Source organism: Miniopterus schreibersii, assembly GCF_964146895.1.
Source record: "Miniopterus schreibersii genome assembly, chromosome: 10".
Classification (NCBI taxonomy): domain Eukaryota; kingdom Metazoa; phylum Chordata; class Mammalia; order Chiroptera; family Miniopteridae; genus Miniopterus; species Miniopterus schreibersii.
The window spans coordinates 46,798,668-46,816,156 of record NC_138110.1 but is presented as its reverse complement, the minus strand read 5'-3'; the positions used below and the strand labels follow the sequence as shown (position 1 = coordinate 46,816,156).

Below are 17,489 nucleotides of genomic sequence, written 5' to 3'. Positions count from 1 at the left end.
CTTCCTATTCCTGAGTGTCCTGAGTGATTCACATTCTTCCTGGGTATGGACTTCATCTTTACCCTTCTCCTGACATTCTCACTCTCCTTCCTTCCTTCCATCCATCCATCCATCCATCCATCCATCCATCCAAAAAATAAGCATTTATTGCCAGACATTGTCCTAGATTCCTATGACCTAGGAATTTAGTACAAAATAATGCAGATTTGGTCCCTACCCTCAGCGTTTACAGTCCGCCACCATGATTCTCAGTGGAGGCTCTGTTATCACTGGCAAGGGATGCCTCTTCTTAAAAAGACCTCCAGAGGACCTGCATTCAGTGTAACTCTAAGCTTTTTGTTTACCCTGTCTTTTACTATTCTTTTACATTCACCCTGTGCAATCACTGACCATTCATTATGGGTTTTCAGAACTTTGCAGAACTTTATGCCATCAATCCTTCCTCTCCCCATTACGTCTCCACCTATTGAAGTTCTCATTCGGCAAAACAGCTCCGAAGTCACCTCCCCTGGAAGGCCTCATGGATCATACCAACCAAAAGGGATTTCTCCAAGCTAGCAGACCTTGTCACTGCAGGCCTTATGGTGGTTGTCATATTGTGCTTGTGTACATGGTCTTTTCCCATTGAGATAAGGAACCATGCTATATGCAACTTTGCAACTCCTTAGCACCTACCAGAGTGCCTTAGAAGTCTTAGAAGACGCTCGATAAATCTGATAGTATGAATGAACCAGTCAATTCAATCAAGAGCAAGTGACTTCGGTTTTTAAATGTCTAATTAGTTCTTTGGAATTATCAGCAAAGATGCTGAGGTGATGGGTCTTTTCCTCTCCCCCTGTGATTTGACTGCCCTGCACATGTAGCAACAGTGACTGACCTCCTTAGTAAAAAAGAGAAACCCCATACATACCTAGGCCCCACCCATTCCTTTCCACTTACATTGTTAACATGCCCATGTGGACATCCTGGAATCATATGCTATGGATAGGAACCAGGTGTTGCCATCTGAAGACTGTTGTTGATGGGCATTAAATCCTAAAATTTTTATGCTAACTTGATTTTATTTTTTTTCTCTTCCAGAAAATAATTTCATGAATATCACCATCATTTTGTCCAGAGATAATACAACTAAATCTAGCAGTGAGTGGTGGGTTCTCAATCTGACTGGAAATAGACTATACAATCAGCATGCCCAGGCCTTAGAGCTGGTGGTCTTCAATGACAAAGTCAGCCCCCCCAGTCTGGGCTTCCTGGCTGGCTATGGGTAAGGAGCCATTTAAAAATTAACAGTTACAAGAGTCTACTTGTGCTAACCACTATGCTGTACACCATAAACTAATACAAAATAATATTGAATGTAAACTGTAATTGAAAAATAAAATTGAAAATAATACAAAAAAAGTAAACATATTTGTTCTTTAACAAAGTCTACTTCTGTATCATATAAGGTTGAAGATGAGAGCCATTTATCTTCTTAAAATTCTCCAGTTTTATAGCTGAAATATTAAAATTCACAGATCTTTGGTCCTTCATCTTCAAAAACAAGGAACCAGAATCCCAAAGAAGTCACAATGCCTTGTGTGAATCACACTGTTAATGACGGGACTACAAGTTGTGTTTCCAGCTTTTTAACTACCTCTTCCTGTTATGACATAGTTTGATGCAATTCAGTGTTTAAACTTAGAAATTGGCATAAAATTATCTTTTTCTGCTTCGATTTCCTTGTGACCTTAGCAGATGTACGATCAATTAGAAACCACAATTTTGGACAAGTCCAATGTTACCCTTTAACCACATGCTAATGTTTAAAATCCTAGGACACTCTCATCCCTTATAAGTGCAAGTAGAAAGTTTTCCATTTTCCAGAATGAGCCTCTTAAGAAATCATTGTCTACTCAAAGTTTTATTATAAAAATGAATCTCTGAGAAAGGTAGTATTATAAAAGTGAAAAGTGTTAGGAACAAAAAAGTATATATAATACAATTGAATTTCTACCAGATACACTATGTGGTTCATGCATGTATTATATGTGGTAAAAGTGCCTGAATTCATACATGAAACCTTTAACATCAATAAATTCCAAAATGTGAACTTTCAAAGGACTTTTCTTTTTCAAGTCTTACAGTTCTGTAATGTGTAACTTGTTTTAGAAAGAACACGAATTACCTTTTTTATCAGGAAAAAAAGAAAAACTTTAAGCTTTGCTAAGTTTATCATATCTTCTATGGATTTTGAAGGAAATGTTACATTTTTCTCTTTTAGACATGTTCTGTTAACCATATTTAACTGCTAGATACAATTTCTACTTCATTTTTTGTTTTTCAGTATCATGGGATTATACGCTTCAGTTGTCCTTGTCATTGGAAAGTTTGTCCGCGAGTTCTTCAGTGGGATTTCTCACTCCATCATGTTTGAAGAGCTTCCAAACGTGGACCGAATCTTGAAGTTGTGCACGGATATTTTTTTAGTTCGAGAGACAGGGGAACTGGAACTAGAGGAAGATCTCTATGCCAAATTAATATTCCTGTACCGTTCACCAGAAACTATGATCAAATGGACTAGAGAGAAAACAAATTGATACCTTAGGACACAGACTGCAAATCAAGTTAACATTTGAATTTTCCAAAACCAAAAAGCACAATATTCTCATAAGAGCTGAGCATTTCTCGTTGGTCGGAAATGGTTTCTCTTCTGACAGGTGGCCAAAGGGAGTCGACTTCCTTTCGTAGCCAGAGCTACCTTGCGAGTTAAGACGCCGTTGAAAACTTTATTTGTAATTCCATTTCTCTGAAATCAGGGCTACTTGGTGTATGTTTTAATCAACAGTGTCTTGCGTCCTGATGGACCGTGAGGAGTCACTGACGGGGTCCTCCCGCAGAGGAACAGAAGAGCAGGGGCGAGTTGGGAAGCCACGTGTCTTCCTGCGGGGGCCGGGCCCTTCCTGGGGAGCCGTCGCGCCACCCGCAGCGCTCTGTCGCCGGCGCCAGCCGCGGGGAGGGCACTGATGGGCCTGATGGGCCGCGGCACAGCCCGACTGTGCAACAGCAATAGGAGGCTGAAACCCCCGCAACACACTGCTGGGAGGAAAAGAGAGAGGGAGCTGGTGACCCCTGGAGATGCCAGTGGGTGGAGAAGCCTCATTCTAAGCAAAAAGATAACCTAGTGACACTCTTACTGCCTTATCTTAACTGAAGACTCAGACACATTTTTTTTTCCATTAAACACCAGTGACTTCTCAGGAAAAAAAAAAAAAAAGCAGCAAAACAAATACGTGGACACCGGCTTTGTTGAGGCCCAGCTAGTGGTTCCCTTCGGCGGCGACGGCGGTTCCATTCAGAGCTGCTGCTCCCGGCGAGGCGCCGGCCCGAGCAGGGAGCCCCGAGCGCGGCCACCTGGAGTGCTCTGACTTTGTGACTCTGTCAGCCGGTCGCGAGCGCCTCTACCCTCCCCCCTCTACACGCTTGTTCCCATTTCGATGATTTGAGGCAATGGTTTTCCAGTATGTGACATTTTCCTTCCTGTTTTTCAGGTATATCAAAGAGTTTACATATTCCAATTCACATTTTTACATCTGAGACGGGTTTTTTAAGTTCATAATTATGAAAGAAATATGTATATTGAGCTTGGGGAAATAAAAAAAAAAGGGCCTTTTCTTAAATTATTGTTATTGGTAATACAACCTCTTCATTAAATTACAATGTAGCATGGAAATTTATGACCGAAATGTAGTTTTCATTCCATATTAAAATACAGTTTCTGAGAAGAATCATTGAATGGACTAGAGTATGTCCAAAAAAAAAAAAAGTGATCCTATGTAGTTTGGGTTCAGGACTGACTTAAAATAAAGCACATCTTGCAAAGTCACTTCATTCTGCCTTTTTGCATGAAATAGGAAAAGTAATTGTTTTAAATGTGTACGAGGAGTTTTTAAAAATCAACTGAGATGCGAATTCACTTCTTGTTAGTTTGACTGTGTGTGTTTTTTCCCTCAGGTAGGTGCTCTGTATGAATAATATAATTATAACAAATTAATTTCCAAAGGAAACTATACAATGAGTATGGATCTTTAAAAAACCCAGCAGAGCTCCAATGACGTTCAGTGTGTTCTAGAGAATTAGTGCCTGTGGAAGCCAGCGTATTGCCAGCCTGCCGAAATCCACCCTCCCGTCACTGAGACAGTAAGCTCAAGCCACTTAGGGGACTCCTGGCCCACGCTCTGATGTCCCCACGGCAGGAAGGAAGAAGCCGTGTGCATATTTCTGGTTCTGAATTCTTTCTTTTTAAAATGTCAACAGGGAGTTTCCAGAGAGCACGTGATGACACATTTAGGAAAGAGGAAAGTAGAAAAATGCTCCTGGAAAAAATGTGTAGAGGTCAAAGTATATCAGAATCTTAATATTCCTCAAGAAAACAATTTCCAGGTTTCAAGAAAAAAGCCGCCCAGTGTGTAAGGCGGGAAATACAGAAGATGTCGGCATAAGAAACGTCCAAACCCGTAGAGAGTTTCTATAAGAGTTTATTTGAGCCAAACATATGCCGGGGAGCTGGATCTCACATGCTCCCGAGAATGTCGGTTTGGCAGCTTCTTTTCTGCATTTGAGATTAAGGAGGGAACGTCAGGAAGATGCCAGGGAGGTGGGAGGACGGCAAGGTGGGGATTGGATTCTAGGATAGTTAACAAGATTATGTGCTTGAGTGTGGCGGTTTCACAGGTGTGTTAACCTAGATGCACCAAGACAACAAGTCTTTTAGCAAAGAATCGATATGCCTGGGATATGACTACCCACCGTGACCTGCCCACTTAGGAATTTAGGACCTGATCACCCTGTGAGGTTACTTTCCATAGAACCCCTTTTTTTGTTCACAAAGGATATATAGAAGATTAACTTACCAAAATTGTAGGAGAGCACACCTTCCAGGGAGGCATGTGCTCAGTGGAGCTGGAACATGAGGTGGCCTGGCTTCTAGTCCTGGCTCGGCCACCATCAGGCTGGGAACCGAGGCCAGCAGGTCACTACCCCTCTCCAAACTTTTTTTATCTGACAGTATGAAATGATCATGAGGCTGTCACCAGCCACACTCTAAGCCTCAAATGAGCTCCTGCCCTGGCCCAGTAGATGCCCCTTACAAACACAGACTGTCGCCTTAGATGATTCTCTAGAGATAGCCCCAAGGTCATCAGGAAGATGGACCCGGGAGTTACACTGGTCAGTGAGGAAAGCAGGGTTAAGCGGAGGGACAAGGTCGCCCAGCCATACAGCTGCAGTTGAGATTCGCCCATCCCTGCGGGGCACTCAGGAGCTGGGATAGCCCTTCCTTGTCTCAAGCAAAAGCATCAGCAAGCCATTGCCACAGCCACCCGTGGGTGGGGCTTCACCATGGAGGAGGCATTCCCTGCGGCTGGAGCTCACTGCTTCTGAGGGCACCATTGTGCCCTATGAGCAGGTGGGTGTGCAGAAGGGATCGGGAGATCTCAATATCCATCAACATCTGCGTTTGGGCCACGCAGACCCACTGGCTCCTTATAATAAGAGCGGAAGGCCTTATTTCCACTCCCAGAAAGGAGTAAGCTGAAGGAGCTCCAGCCCCCGCTGCTGCAGCTGGTGTGAAGGCCACGTAAGACACTCATCGTTCATTTCCACCTCCCTGGTTCTGGGTCCCCCTCGCCTCACCAAGCACCTCTGCTCATCGGGCAGAGCCACACCCTCAGCCCTAGGCCTCTGGTGTCCTGGGTCCCAGCCCTTCTCAGGTCACAGCTGCTGCACTCACCTGTCTCATGCGGGCTGGCCTGGAGCACCAGCAAGGCCCCAGGGATCCCTGAGCACCAGCCGCTCCTCCCAGCCCCCCCTGAGGGACAATAGCCTTTCTTCTTCCCGTGGCCTGGGTCAGCTACCCCGTCAGTAAGGTGACCCTGTCCCCTTCCCAAACTGTCTTACTGCCCTCCTAGTTTAGTCATTAATTCTGAAATAGTTTTTTTCCCTCTAGTTTTCAAATTCTGATTCCTATTGTTTTTTTACTGTCTTCCATTATTTCCTTAAGTTATTTCAGTTCATTTTGAAATATTGAGTATGGTTTTCACCCATTTGTAGGCCTATCTTTCTGGTGAGATTTTATCCCCTGTCAGGACCTGCTCCTGCTTCTTGTTCTGTTTGCTGATGAGAATCTGGTGTGGCTTGAATCACAGTTCCTTTCCGTGGCTCCTTCTGTGTGACATTAGAGTTCCTAACTTCCGTTGGGGTGGGGGGTGGCTCCTCTAGCTGCGCACCTCTGGGGCCGCCTCCTCTGGTTCTGAAGCATCACCAATGTGCCCTCCCTTTCCGAGCCCCTGCTCTGCTTCCCCACCACCTTTATTCGGGCCCCTCTTCCCAATAGCAGCCGTTCTGCTCCATCGCTGTTCCTAGAAGCATCTCCTCCATGAAGCCTGGTCCTTGGAGGGAGCATCAGTCAATTAATTTTGAGCGTTTGCAGGCCCAGCCCTCCCAGCGCCTTCAGCCCATGCCCGACCCCTGCCCTCCCCCGCTGGTGGGGATGTGCGCAGCACCCCCAGAGCTCAAGAGGGGTGTCCAGAGCAACCGGGAAGCTAGCGCTCCGGGGGGGAAAGCATCTCTCCACTTCCCCTGCGTTCACTTCCTAGTCATTTACACTTTCTCACGGGTTGCTCAAATTCCTAGAGGGAAAACTAGGTGAAGTTTATTGAGAAAAGTGAAGAATTTCTGTAGCCCTATAGAAATGATGGCTGACAAGGGAAGTCTCCAGGCTCAAAACCAAGTAGCCAATAATTGGCAATGTCTGGTAAGCCTCATTAATCAATGATGATAAATGAGGCACACCCAGCAGCCCCAAGCCTAGCCTCTCAGCTAACTAAAGAAGGCAGTGAGTCACCCACTTGACATGGGTTCAGTAACACTACAAAAGCCCTTATACCTCACGTGAAATTATTGCCCTCCCACTGGTTGATACCAGATGTGAATTTGAAAGAAAGAATGAATTTGCAAACTTGCCGAGAGAGAACGCTCAAGTGCAAGCACCACCGGGAAAGGCAACACACTGCTGGAAATGTTGCTAGGAGTGGATCATCTTCAAGAGTGTATTTCAATATATGGACGGCCGGTGAGCAAGAAATACGAAAGGCTGAGAGTTGAGGAGATTGGCGTCACCCAGGGAAGCACTTGCCCTGGGCGCGCTGCCTGGAGAGCCTGGACCAACAGAATGCCTCTGTCCCATGGGCCTGCCTTAACTTGTCTACAAGACTCAATATTCAACGAAATATGCAAAAGTCAGAGACCATGACGGTTTTTTACCAAGCCTAAAACAAAGCCAAATCCTAAGTTCATATGCTTAGAAGTATATAAATACAGACACTTAAAATCTTACTAAGTAAAATTGTTTTTTTCATCTATTAGCTATTTTTCATAATGCATTTATATTTTAATATTTTGGGTACAATCTCAATCACAGTGATCTCTTTCTAGGAAGTTTTTACCTGCATGAATATTGTTTTGTCTCCGTGAAGGAATGCTTCATGCAAAACAGAAGCAGACTGAGCTGTGGAAAGTTCTGGGGCAACCTCCCTTGACTGCCTATGACTTTGGCTCACTGACGGTTCGGCCAGGCTGCTCCATGTAACTCACTCTCCCCTCCCAGGCCCAGAGGAGCTGCCCAGAGCTTGACCTCTGAGGCTGCCAGTGCATATGCACAGCGCTCCACAGGCCAGACCGTCCTACAACACTAATGATGCATTAGGGAACTGCGTCTGAGAGGCATTAAATTATGAATTAGGCTGCTTCGTGGCACCCAGACTGATGCAAGGCAGTGAAATATTAATGAACCTTGCAGATGGCTGTCTCACGTTGTTCAGCACTGCCCTGAGCCTGCAGCAGTTAATAGCAAGCAGCTTTATCCAGCATTGCACTTGGGACAAGAAACCCAGAAAACATTTAAAAAATTAAAAAGAAGAAAAAAGAAAAGAAAACGGGAAAAAAAGAAAGGAAAAGCAGAAACTAGAAAATATAATAAAGCTAGAAAATACAGAAAAAAACTTCTGGTGTCAGTTGATATGCTGAAAACAAAATTTTTCTGAGGACTCTTGCAGACAGCAGTCCCCATGGGAGCCTAACCATGCCATCAGGCTGCCTCCCCAAGGTGGGGTTTGGCCAGAGAGAACACACTGGACTCGGGCAGACTCCACAGAAACACCAAAGGGGAAATGGGCCACAAGGTTCACGAGAAAGAGGTATGAAGTATGAAAGTGAATCATTAGGCTCAGGATAGCCATATGGGATCCCTCATGAGCACGACCTAAGAAATGAGCTCCAGAAAAGAGATTACGTATTTTAGGGAATGAACTAGAAGAAAGGTTATGAGCTTGGAAAACCTCTCCACTAAACAGCTCATATTCCTTTCTCTCTCATCGCCCTGATATTGCTAAGCTCCACTATACTGTCTAAGGCACTACGGGGTGCAGGTAAATGAAAGACCAGGTAGTTGCCCTTCACCTTGGTAGAGTAGGAAAACACAGAGCTGATTTCCAGGACAAGTATTTGTGCCTGAGATCCATCAAAACAGCTTTTGGAAAGAATGGGTTTTTAATGGTTGTTTTGGCCTCAAATATTGGCCATTTTTCCAATGTTGCCTTTTCTGAAAGCAGCACGGGTCAGGGAAAGAGCCCTGAGTGAGGTTCTGGTCTGGGATCTGTGTACACGTGAATAAGTCAGAAATAATACTGCAATGGCCTTGCAATGACACTGTGAGGATAAATCATGTGTCTGCCACAAATAACCACTCGTGCCAAGTCCTATCAGTGAGAAAGATGACCAGGGATAGGAAAATTATGTACCCTCTTGATCAATATTCTTTATCATTTTGGGTAGAGATAGGGATACGGAGCAAAAGGACATAGTAATAAATCAGCCCCGACCATATTGCCTTCAAAATGTACAAACATTATTGTGAGGAGACACTGACACCACCAAGCACAGCCAATGTCCCACTAGAGAAGGGAGATTACAATATAGCTCTTGTAGAATCTCATAGATGAAGCTAAATAAAAATAAGATCAGTTAATATACATATACTAAGGAGAATAAAATAAAGAGAAAGGGGTAGAAGAAATAGTGGCTGAAAGCTTGCTAAATTTGATGAAAAGCATTAGCGTATGCATTTAAGAAGATCGAAAAATCAAAATAGGTTAAACATAAAGAAAACCACAGTTGGGCACCTTGTAATAAAACCTCTTGAGCTGAATTTTTTTTAAAAATTACCTAAGAAACCGATAAAAAAAAAAAATGATTCAGCTTCTGGTTAAGGTGGCAAAGTAGGTAAATACAGCAGTCGCCTCCTCCCCAGCCACATCGAAACTACAACTACGAAACAACCACCATTCCGAATTGCCTGGATCTGGCTGAACAGAAGAAGTCCTATGATGGTAAGATGGGCAGAGACATAAAACAAGCTGGTCCACACCCACGTTAAAAATGGGAAGGGACCTCCTGACTGCAAAGGTCCCCTTTAGGAGCAAGTGGTCCCAGCCCCACCCCAGACCTTCTAGCGCAAGGTTCCAGCTCTGGGAGAGAAGCCACCATAGCTTTTGGCTGTGAAGACAGTGGGGATTATGGCTGCGAGACCGGGGCAGCCCGAGTCCCAGGCATTTCTCTTAAAGGGCCCAAGCAGGGACCAGCTTGGACTCACTCAGAGCCCCAGGACTCGGGCAGTAGGTCGAAAGGCACCAAGGATATATGGGGAGGAAACTGGATTGTCTGGCTGAGGTGAGGGTTGGAGGGGCAACTTTCTCCCAGACAGAAGCGTTGGCGGAGGCCACTGTTCCTCTCCTGAGCCCTCCCCACAGGTTGGGTCTCCATCAACCTGGTTCACACTGTTCGCTCTGCCCTGGTGATTCCTTGAGACCCCTGCTCCATCCAACTTGCTGGCCCACCTAAGCTGTTTCTAGTGGCTTTTCCATACAAATGGCCTGTCTTGGCTCATGCTGTGGACTTTCCTAAAATCTCTCAAAGGTTCACAACCCCAAACAAGCAGCATCTGGCCTCAATATGCCCATACCTCTTGCTAAGTGGCCCCAGGCCCAGCAGTAGCAGCAGCCAACCTTGGTTTGCAGCATGGCCTCTCCCAGGAACCTCCAAACCCAGCACAAGTAGTAGCCATCGGCCGATTGCTCTGTAGCTTATGCTGAGTGGCCATAGGCAGGGCGTGGGAGGCAGCTGATCTTGGCCTGCACCTCCCGGGAGGTCCCAGAGTCAGTGCACCCAGTGGACAGTTTCAGACCACACCAGAGCAACACCCAACCACCTCCATAAGCAACACACTTAAGGGATGGACTCCTCAGGCACCAGAGCCCTGCCGAAGCAATTTTTGCTCTGTGGAGTCCGACCCTGCACAGTAGCTCCTGCACTGTACTATCAGCCAGCCCTCACAGATGAGTCAACTGAGGGTAAATCCCTCCCACTGACCAGCCAAGAGCAATGAAGGCTCAACTACAGCAAGAGGGTGCACATGGTCCACACAGGGAGCGCACCTGAAGTACCTGGCTCAAGTTACTTGGGAGGCTGCGCCACCGTGTCCTACAGGACACCAACTACATAAGGCCACTCTACCAAGACTGGGAGACATAGCAGCTCTACCTAATACATAGAAACAAACTCAGGGAGGTGCCGAAATGAAGAGACCAAAAAAATAGAAAAATGTCCGGAATGAAAGAACTGAACAAAACTCCAAAAGTATTGGGCCCTGGCCCATGTGGCACAGTGGTTAGAGCATCTGGCTGCGCACCAAAGGATCGTGGGTTCAATTCCTGCTCAAGGGCATGTACAGTACCTGGGTTGCAGGTTCCATTCCTGGCCCGGTTGGGGCGTGTAGGGGAGGCAACCAATTGATTTGTCTGTCACATCGATGTTTCTCTCTCTCCCCCCCTCCCTCCCTCTTTTCCTTCCACTCTCTTTAAAAAATCAATGGAAAAAATGTCCTCTGGTGGGGATTAACAAATAATAATAATAATAATCAAATATTGGAAGTCAATGTCCAATAACAGGAAAATGATTAAACACATGGTAGACGCAGTTTGGCCCGTGGGGTTGTGGACCCCTAGTCTAGAAGACAAAGGATGGGCTATTCTTTCGTATCCACAGGGCCACAGTGCTGGACACATACTGACTGAGGTCGTGGAGGACTGCCAGGATGCTGGGACACAGGATAGAAACACTAGAAGTGAAACTGGTTGATATATATGCCCTGCCCCCAGCAGATGTGTGAGGGGCTAAGGGAGGAGTGTAGGTTCTTCCAGCGTTTTCCACGCTTTTCTCCAGGGAAGATAAAATCTGACTGAAGCAAGTTTACAGTCCATCTAGGAAAGCTGATGGCAAGCTTTGTGCTTGGTTTTGCTTTGGGTAGTGAGTTGCATGTCTCAGCTACTTACCTTGATCTAGGCTCCTGATAAGTCACCCCGCTGTCCCTGCCCTACAGAGGTTCATTGCTGATGAAGTGGTGGTCACTGGTCCCCACCCAGCTGTGGGGACTCCGTGCTACTCAAAGGGAGAGACTGTGAAACACCCAGAGTGTGGGCAGGGGTGAGAGATAGAAAAGAGGAAAGAGAAATAACCACTAGAACTTTCCCCCTGCAGGAGAAAGGAGAAAAAATAACCAATTAGGGAGGTGAAAGCCTGGCAGTCAGAGGAGAGAGGGAAAGGAGTTTTATTTTCAGTATTTCCATGGTGGTGAGTCCAGAGAGCATAACTTCCAAAATGAAATGTTAGAAAGTTGACTGCCCTGCAGCCATCACAGGTGTGTGAGAGACTTATTATAACTCAGTTGACAAATGTAAATTTGACATTTACAGAGAACTCATCACGTATGAGGTTGGATCTCCTTGATTCCTGAAAAATGCTCTTCTCACACAGTTTGCAAGGTGTATGGACCATGAGATAAAGGAACATTCTGTGGGCCAGACACTCCCGTGGGGATGAGTCAGGGCTCGGGCAAGAACTGAGGAAAGCTCGAGGTGGCTTAATGAGGTTTTCTGCCGAGCCCACACCTGCAGCTGGTTGCAGTGGCTCCCCTCCAAGTGTAAAGTCGAACTCATGTTTGCCTGTGGTCAGGCTTCTGTTGATAAAGCAGATGCACCTCTCCAGGATTCTTTAGTCTCTCCAGGGTAATCGGTGCCAGTTCCTCCCGTCCACCCCCATGGTGGCTCACACAGCCCGGTTTATGGGGGGACATCTCCCCAGGTGCCCACTGCTTCTCCAGGCCATGAGTCCCTCCCCAGGCTGGGCTGTATCGCTACCAACACCATCCTGACGGAGGCTGCCCCACGGGGCCTGCAGCCCGCGGGGGGATGGAGGGATGGGGGTGGGAGCAGCATGGGGAGGGTCTTAAACATGGAACCCCCCTCCTGAGATGGCCTTTGGAGGGGTCCGCTCAACTAGGCTGTAAGCCGAGCTCAGAGTCATCTAAGATACCACCGTGGATGTATTTTGTAGATATGACCGAAGTCCATACTAAATTGGCTTCAGGTGAGGGTAACCTGGCCTGGCCTGGGCTGATCCATCAGCTGGAGGACCTTAAGAGAAGAGCCGGGGCTTCCCTGAAGAGAAGGAAGCTCCACGTGTGGACATGCGTGGGGCCCAGGCTTCCGCTGCCCTTCCCGGCTGTCCCCGAAGGTCCCACCAGCCCCGCCGGCCCCACCGTCGTGTACTCGGATTCCTCACTGGCGCCCAGGCCCTGCTGCTCCGCCTGAACCCTGCCCCACGCCCGCACCCGCGCACTCCTCTCCGCGTGCTGACCATCTGGGGGAACCTGACTGTGACCAGGGAAATGTGAGTCCTTATGTTACACAGTCCAAGGGGAACTTGCCGTCCTCCCGTCCCCAGACTTCCCCTTCTCTTCAGTAGTATCTTTTTCTTCAAATACCACCATTTGTATCTCTACCCACTTTTGAAAAATATTAAAACACACACAGATTCCTAAAGATAAACATTAATTCTCTGAGACAGTGCTGTCTAAACTCAGGAAAAGAGAAATATTACCCCAGCCGCCTCGTGATTCACAGGGCATCCCAGCCCGCAGCGGAATCTGCATTTTTAATGTTAGTTTCTTTCCTTCATCTGCACCCTGCCAGTTGCCTTTTGGATTCGTGTCCTCTCTCCCATAAAGAACAGGCTGAGCCACGCAGCCCCCGGGGGCTATTTACCAGCTGCCATGGACAGACTGACGTTCTCATCACCAGGACAGAGGTCTGCCTGAGTGTGCGGACACGGGCCAAGCTTTCTCAGAGCCGCCTTGGCTGGGATCCTGGGAAGAGGGAGATTCCGTCTCCATTTGACACATGCTGTACTGGGACTTTGTTAACAGTCATGACACATAATTTTAATTTCTTCACTCCTACACTAAAACAGAAAAAAAAGGGGTCACCTTGACAGCAATGCAGGTCTCTTTTCTCTTGCTAGTCCAGTCTGAACTCCATGGCCCCTGCAGAGTCAGGCCCAGGTGGGCCTATGATCCCACCAAGGTGGCTTCATGTACTTGTGAATCAGCCCTTTAGTTTTTTTTCTGTTTCACTAAATCCCAAAAAGATTAAGTGTTACAACTTTATTTTTTTATTTTTTATTTTTTATTTTTTTATTTTTTTATTTTAATTTATCTTTATTGTTGAGAGTATTACAGGTGTCCCATTTTTCCCCCCAATTGACTCCCTCCACTTCACTTCCACCCCCTCCCCAGGCCTTCACCCCGTTATTGTCTGTGTCCATGGGTTATGAATATATACATATAACTTCTCTGGTTAATCTCTTCCCACACTCCACCCCCTTCCCTCTTCCCTCTGAAATATGACTGTCTGTTGCATGGGTCAATGTCTCTGGATCTATTTAGTTCATCAGATTCTTTTGTTCATTAGCTTCTTCTTAAAGAAGACCCTTCGACATTTCCTATACTGCTGATCTGGTGGTGATGAACTCCTTTAGCTTTTTCTTATCTATGAAGCTCTGTATCTGACCTTCAATTCTAAATTATAGCTTTGCTGGGTAGAGCAATCTTGATTGCAGTTCCATGTGTTTCATCACTTTGAATATTTCTTGCCACTCCCTTCTGGCCTACAAGGTTTCTGTTGAGAAATCAGCTGACAGTCATATGGGTACTCCCTTGTAGGTAACTAACTGCTTTTCTCTTGCTGCTTTTAAGATCCTCTCATTGTCTTTAACCTTTGGCATTTTAATTATGATGTGTCTTGCTGTGGGCCTCTTTGGGTTCCTCTTGTATGGGACCCTCTGTGCTTCCTGGACTTGTAAGTCTATTTCTTTCCCCAGGCAGGGGAAGTTTTCTGTAATTATTTTTTCAAATAGGTTTTCAATTCCTTGGTCTCTTTCTTCTCTTTCTGGCACCCCAATAATACGAATGTTAGGCCTCTTGAAGTTGTCCCAGAGGCTCCTTATAGTATTTTCATATTTCTGGATTCTTTTTTCGTTTTGCTCTTCTGGTTGGGTGTTTTTTGTTTCCTCATGTTCCAAATTGCTGATTTGATTTTCAGCATCCTCTACTCTACTGTTGATTCCCTGTAAATTATTCTTCATTTTAGTTTGTGTAGCCTTCATTTCAAATTGGTACTTTATGTTATCGATTTTCTCAGTTATTTCCCTAATAGTCAGCTTAAACATCCTTATAAACAAAATTCTGAACTCTGTATTTGTTAGCTTGCTTGGATCTACTTCATTTAGTTCCTCTTCTAGAGATTTCTTCTCTTCTTTCCTTTGTGAGATGTTTCTTTGCCTCCACATTTTGGCTGCTGCCAGGTGTTTGTTTCTATGTATTAGGTAGAGCTGCTGTGTCTCCTGGAATTTGTAGAGTGGCTTTGTGTAGTAGGTGTCCTGTAGGGTCCAGTGGCTCAGCTTCCCCAGTCACCTGAGCTGGGCCTTCTAGGTGCTCCCCTGTGTGGGTTGTGTGCACTGTCCTGTTGTGTTGAGCCTTGGTTGCTGTTGGTGTCACTGGAAGGAACTGATCCCCAGGCCAATTGGCTATGAGGAGCAGCTGCAAGTACAGCCAAAGAGCTGCTGTGCTGGAGACACCCCTATGGAGCAGGATTTACTTCAGTGGGGCTTTGGTGTTCACTAAGTGTGCCCCTTGAGTGTGTCACTCGTGGATGTGGTAGAGTTGGAATCCAGCATGGTTGAGTCTGACCGCCAGGTGCACTATCTCTGGGGCCTCCTGGGAGGTGCAAAGTCAGCCTCTGTCAGTGCCTTGCCCAGGGCCACCCAGCATGAGCTACACAGCAAACCGTAGTTGGCTGCTACTTGTGCTGGGCTTGGAGTTGCCCAGGAGAGGCCAAGCTATGAGCCGATGCAGGCTGCCGCTAGTGCCAGGCCTGGGGCCACTTATCAAGCCGTATGGGGCAGCTGCTGCTTGTTTGAGAGATTTTAGGAAAGTCCTAAGCATAAGACTTGAGAGGCCGCTTGCACAGAAAAGCCCCTGGAAATGGCCTGGATGAGCTGCAGGGGGGGGGGCGGGGCCTCCGGGAATCACGGGGCGGGGCCAAAGGTGGGAGTCAGGTGCTGGCGACTCAAACCTGGCGCCTGCCTGCCGGCTGGGTGCGGGGAGGACTCGCCAAAGGAGCCATGGCCTCCGCCAGCCCTTCTGCCCGGGAGGAAGCCGCCCCTCCGCCTCTCGCCCGGATCTCAGGCAGGTTAGTTCCTCCCCGAGTGTCCCAGGTCCTTTCAGGCTGCTGCCCGGCGCTGGGCTCAGAGGGAGCGTCCGAGTGAGTCCGTGCCAGGCCCTTTAGAGGAGCTGCTGGGGCTCCCGCGGCCTCCGCGACCCTCAGGGACAGTCCCCGCTGGTTTCACAGCCCGGAGTTGTGGGGACGTCTCTTCTGGGCCCTGGAGCCCTGGGCTGGGGTCCTGCTGTGGGGCTGGGACCCCTCCCTCCTCCGGGAAACCTCCACCGCCGAGATTCCCTCCCGGGTTTAAATCGCTGCACCAGGTGTGGGCCCGCGGCCGCGTCTCTGGGATTCAGCCCCTACCCCCCGGCGTCTCCGTCCCTCCTCCCGGTCTCGGTGCTGCTTCAGCTCCCTGGTTGTGGGGCTTCTGTGCAGCCAGATCTCAGGAGGCTCTGAGTGACGATGGTTCTGTGTTTTAGTTGTAATTTTGATGTGGTTGCGGGAGGCGGTGGGACAGAGGTTACCTACTCCTCCATCTTGTTTCTCCACAACTTTATTTTTAAATAGAAAATAAGAGGAGGGAGTGGGGAAAGAGGATGAAGGTGGTCAAAACGTCCAAACTTCCTGCTATAAGATAAATTAGAACTGGCGGCATAATGTCCATGCTGACCATAGTTAGCACTGCTGTACGGTATATTTGAAAATTAAGAGAGTAAATCCTAAATTGTAAGGTATGTGAATTGTATTTCAATAAAGCTATTAAAAATTATTGTTTGAGGGGGAAAAAAAAGTGAGAGTAAATCCTAAGAGTTCTCATCACAGGAACATAGGATATTTTTTCCTTTTCTATATCTCTATGACATATGTTAACTTATTGTGGTGCTCATTTCAAAGTATACAGAAGGCTAATCATTGTGTGTACACCTTAAACTCATGCAGTGCTGATGTCAGATCTCAACAAAACTGCCAAAAAAAACACCAATGTCTTAAAGATATTTCAAAATTTTTTAATTAAAGAACTTATCCCAAAGAATAGGTAAAATAAGATAGTAAACGATCCCATGTATATGGAGTGGTCCTTTAACCAGAATATATATAGAAGACTGGAGTGATAGTCACAAGAAATGTTTATTTCTAAATGATGAGATCTGAAATAATTTGGGAAGGGTGGTGGTTCTTTGTAAGTTTGGGGTTGTTTGCTATGCTTTGTTTTTTATACAAACAAAATTTATGTAATTTTCATAAAACATAAACCATAAAAATATTTACTGCCTAGTAGCTATTTTGTATCTCACACTAACTGTGGTAAGCACTGTGGGAAATACCAAGGTTAACTCTGTCTGGACTCTTTCTGAGCAGTCTAACCAAAAAGACAAAATTGGTGGTGATGATGGTGATGGAACTATTATATGGAGATAAATAGATAATAAATAATATAGATGCAAGATGGACAGAAAGCCAAATTGATACAGAAACAGATAATGGCATAGCAATATATAACCAGAGCATCTATCCTTTGCATTGAGTGTCCCATAATTTGTTCAGTAAAGGATATAAAAGCAGAAAGATTTCCTGGATGTCACGATATTGTCTCACTCGATTAGGGAAAGATGAAATACCCCTACATGAATGCTGTTATTTATTAAGATACTTCTCTAATTCCTCGTTCAAAATAGCATGTTATATTTGAACAAAATGTTGTGCTAATATTCAAATTGGATATACTAGATTGTTTCGATAAAAAAGAATTTTTGAAGGTCCTAATACCTACAAATTGAAGGGAAAATGGCCATTGTTCCTTTTAGCTTAGTTACACATGTGTAAAGGAAACCTAGATTT

The 17,489-nt window shown here is 46.1% G+C and overlaps 1 protein-coding gene across 3 annotated transcripts in view; it reads left to right on the top strand.

Annotated features, from left to right (window-relative positions):
* The window catches only part of PIEZO2 (piezo type mechanosensitive ion channel component 2), a 324,709-nt gene extending 320,845 nt beyond the window's left edge, over positions 1-3,864 (top strand). For all 3 annotated transcript variants that reach the window (XM_081148248.1, XM_081148247.1, XM_081148246.1), the window contains 2 exons: positions 1,081-1,264; positions 2,327-3,864. In XM_081148248.1, coding sequence (XP_081004374.1) covers positions 1,081-1,264; positions 2,327-2,579 — 437 coding nt within the window. In that variant the 3' untranslated portion in view covers positions 2,580-3,864. The remainder of the gene's footprint in view (positions 1-1,080; positions 1,265-2,326) is intronic.
* The last annotated feature ends 13,625 nt before the right edge of the window (positions 3,865-17,489 follow it).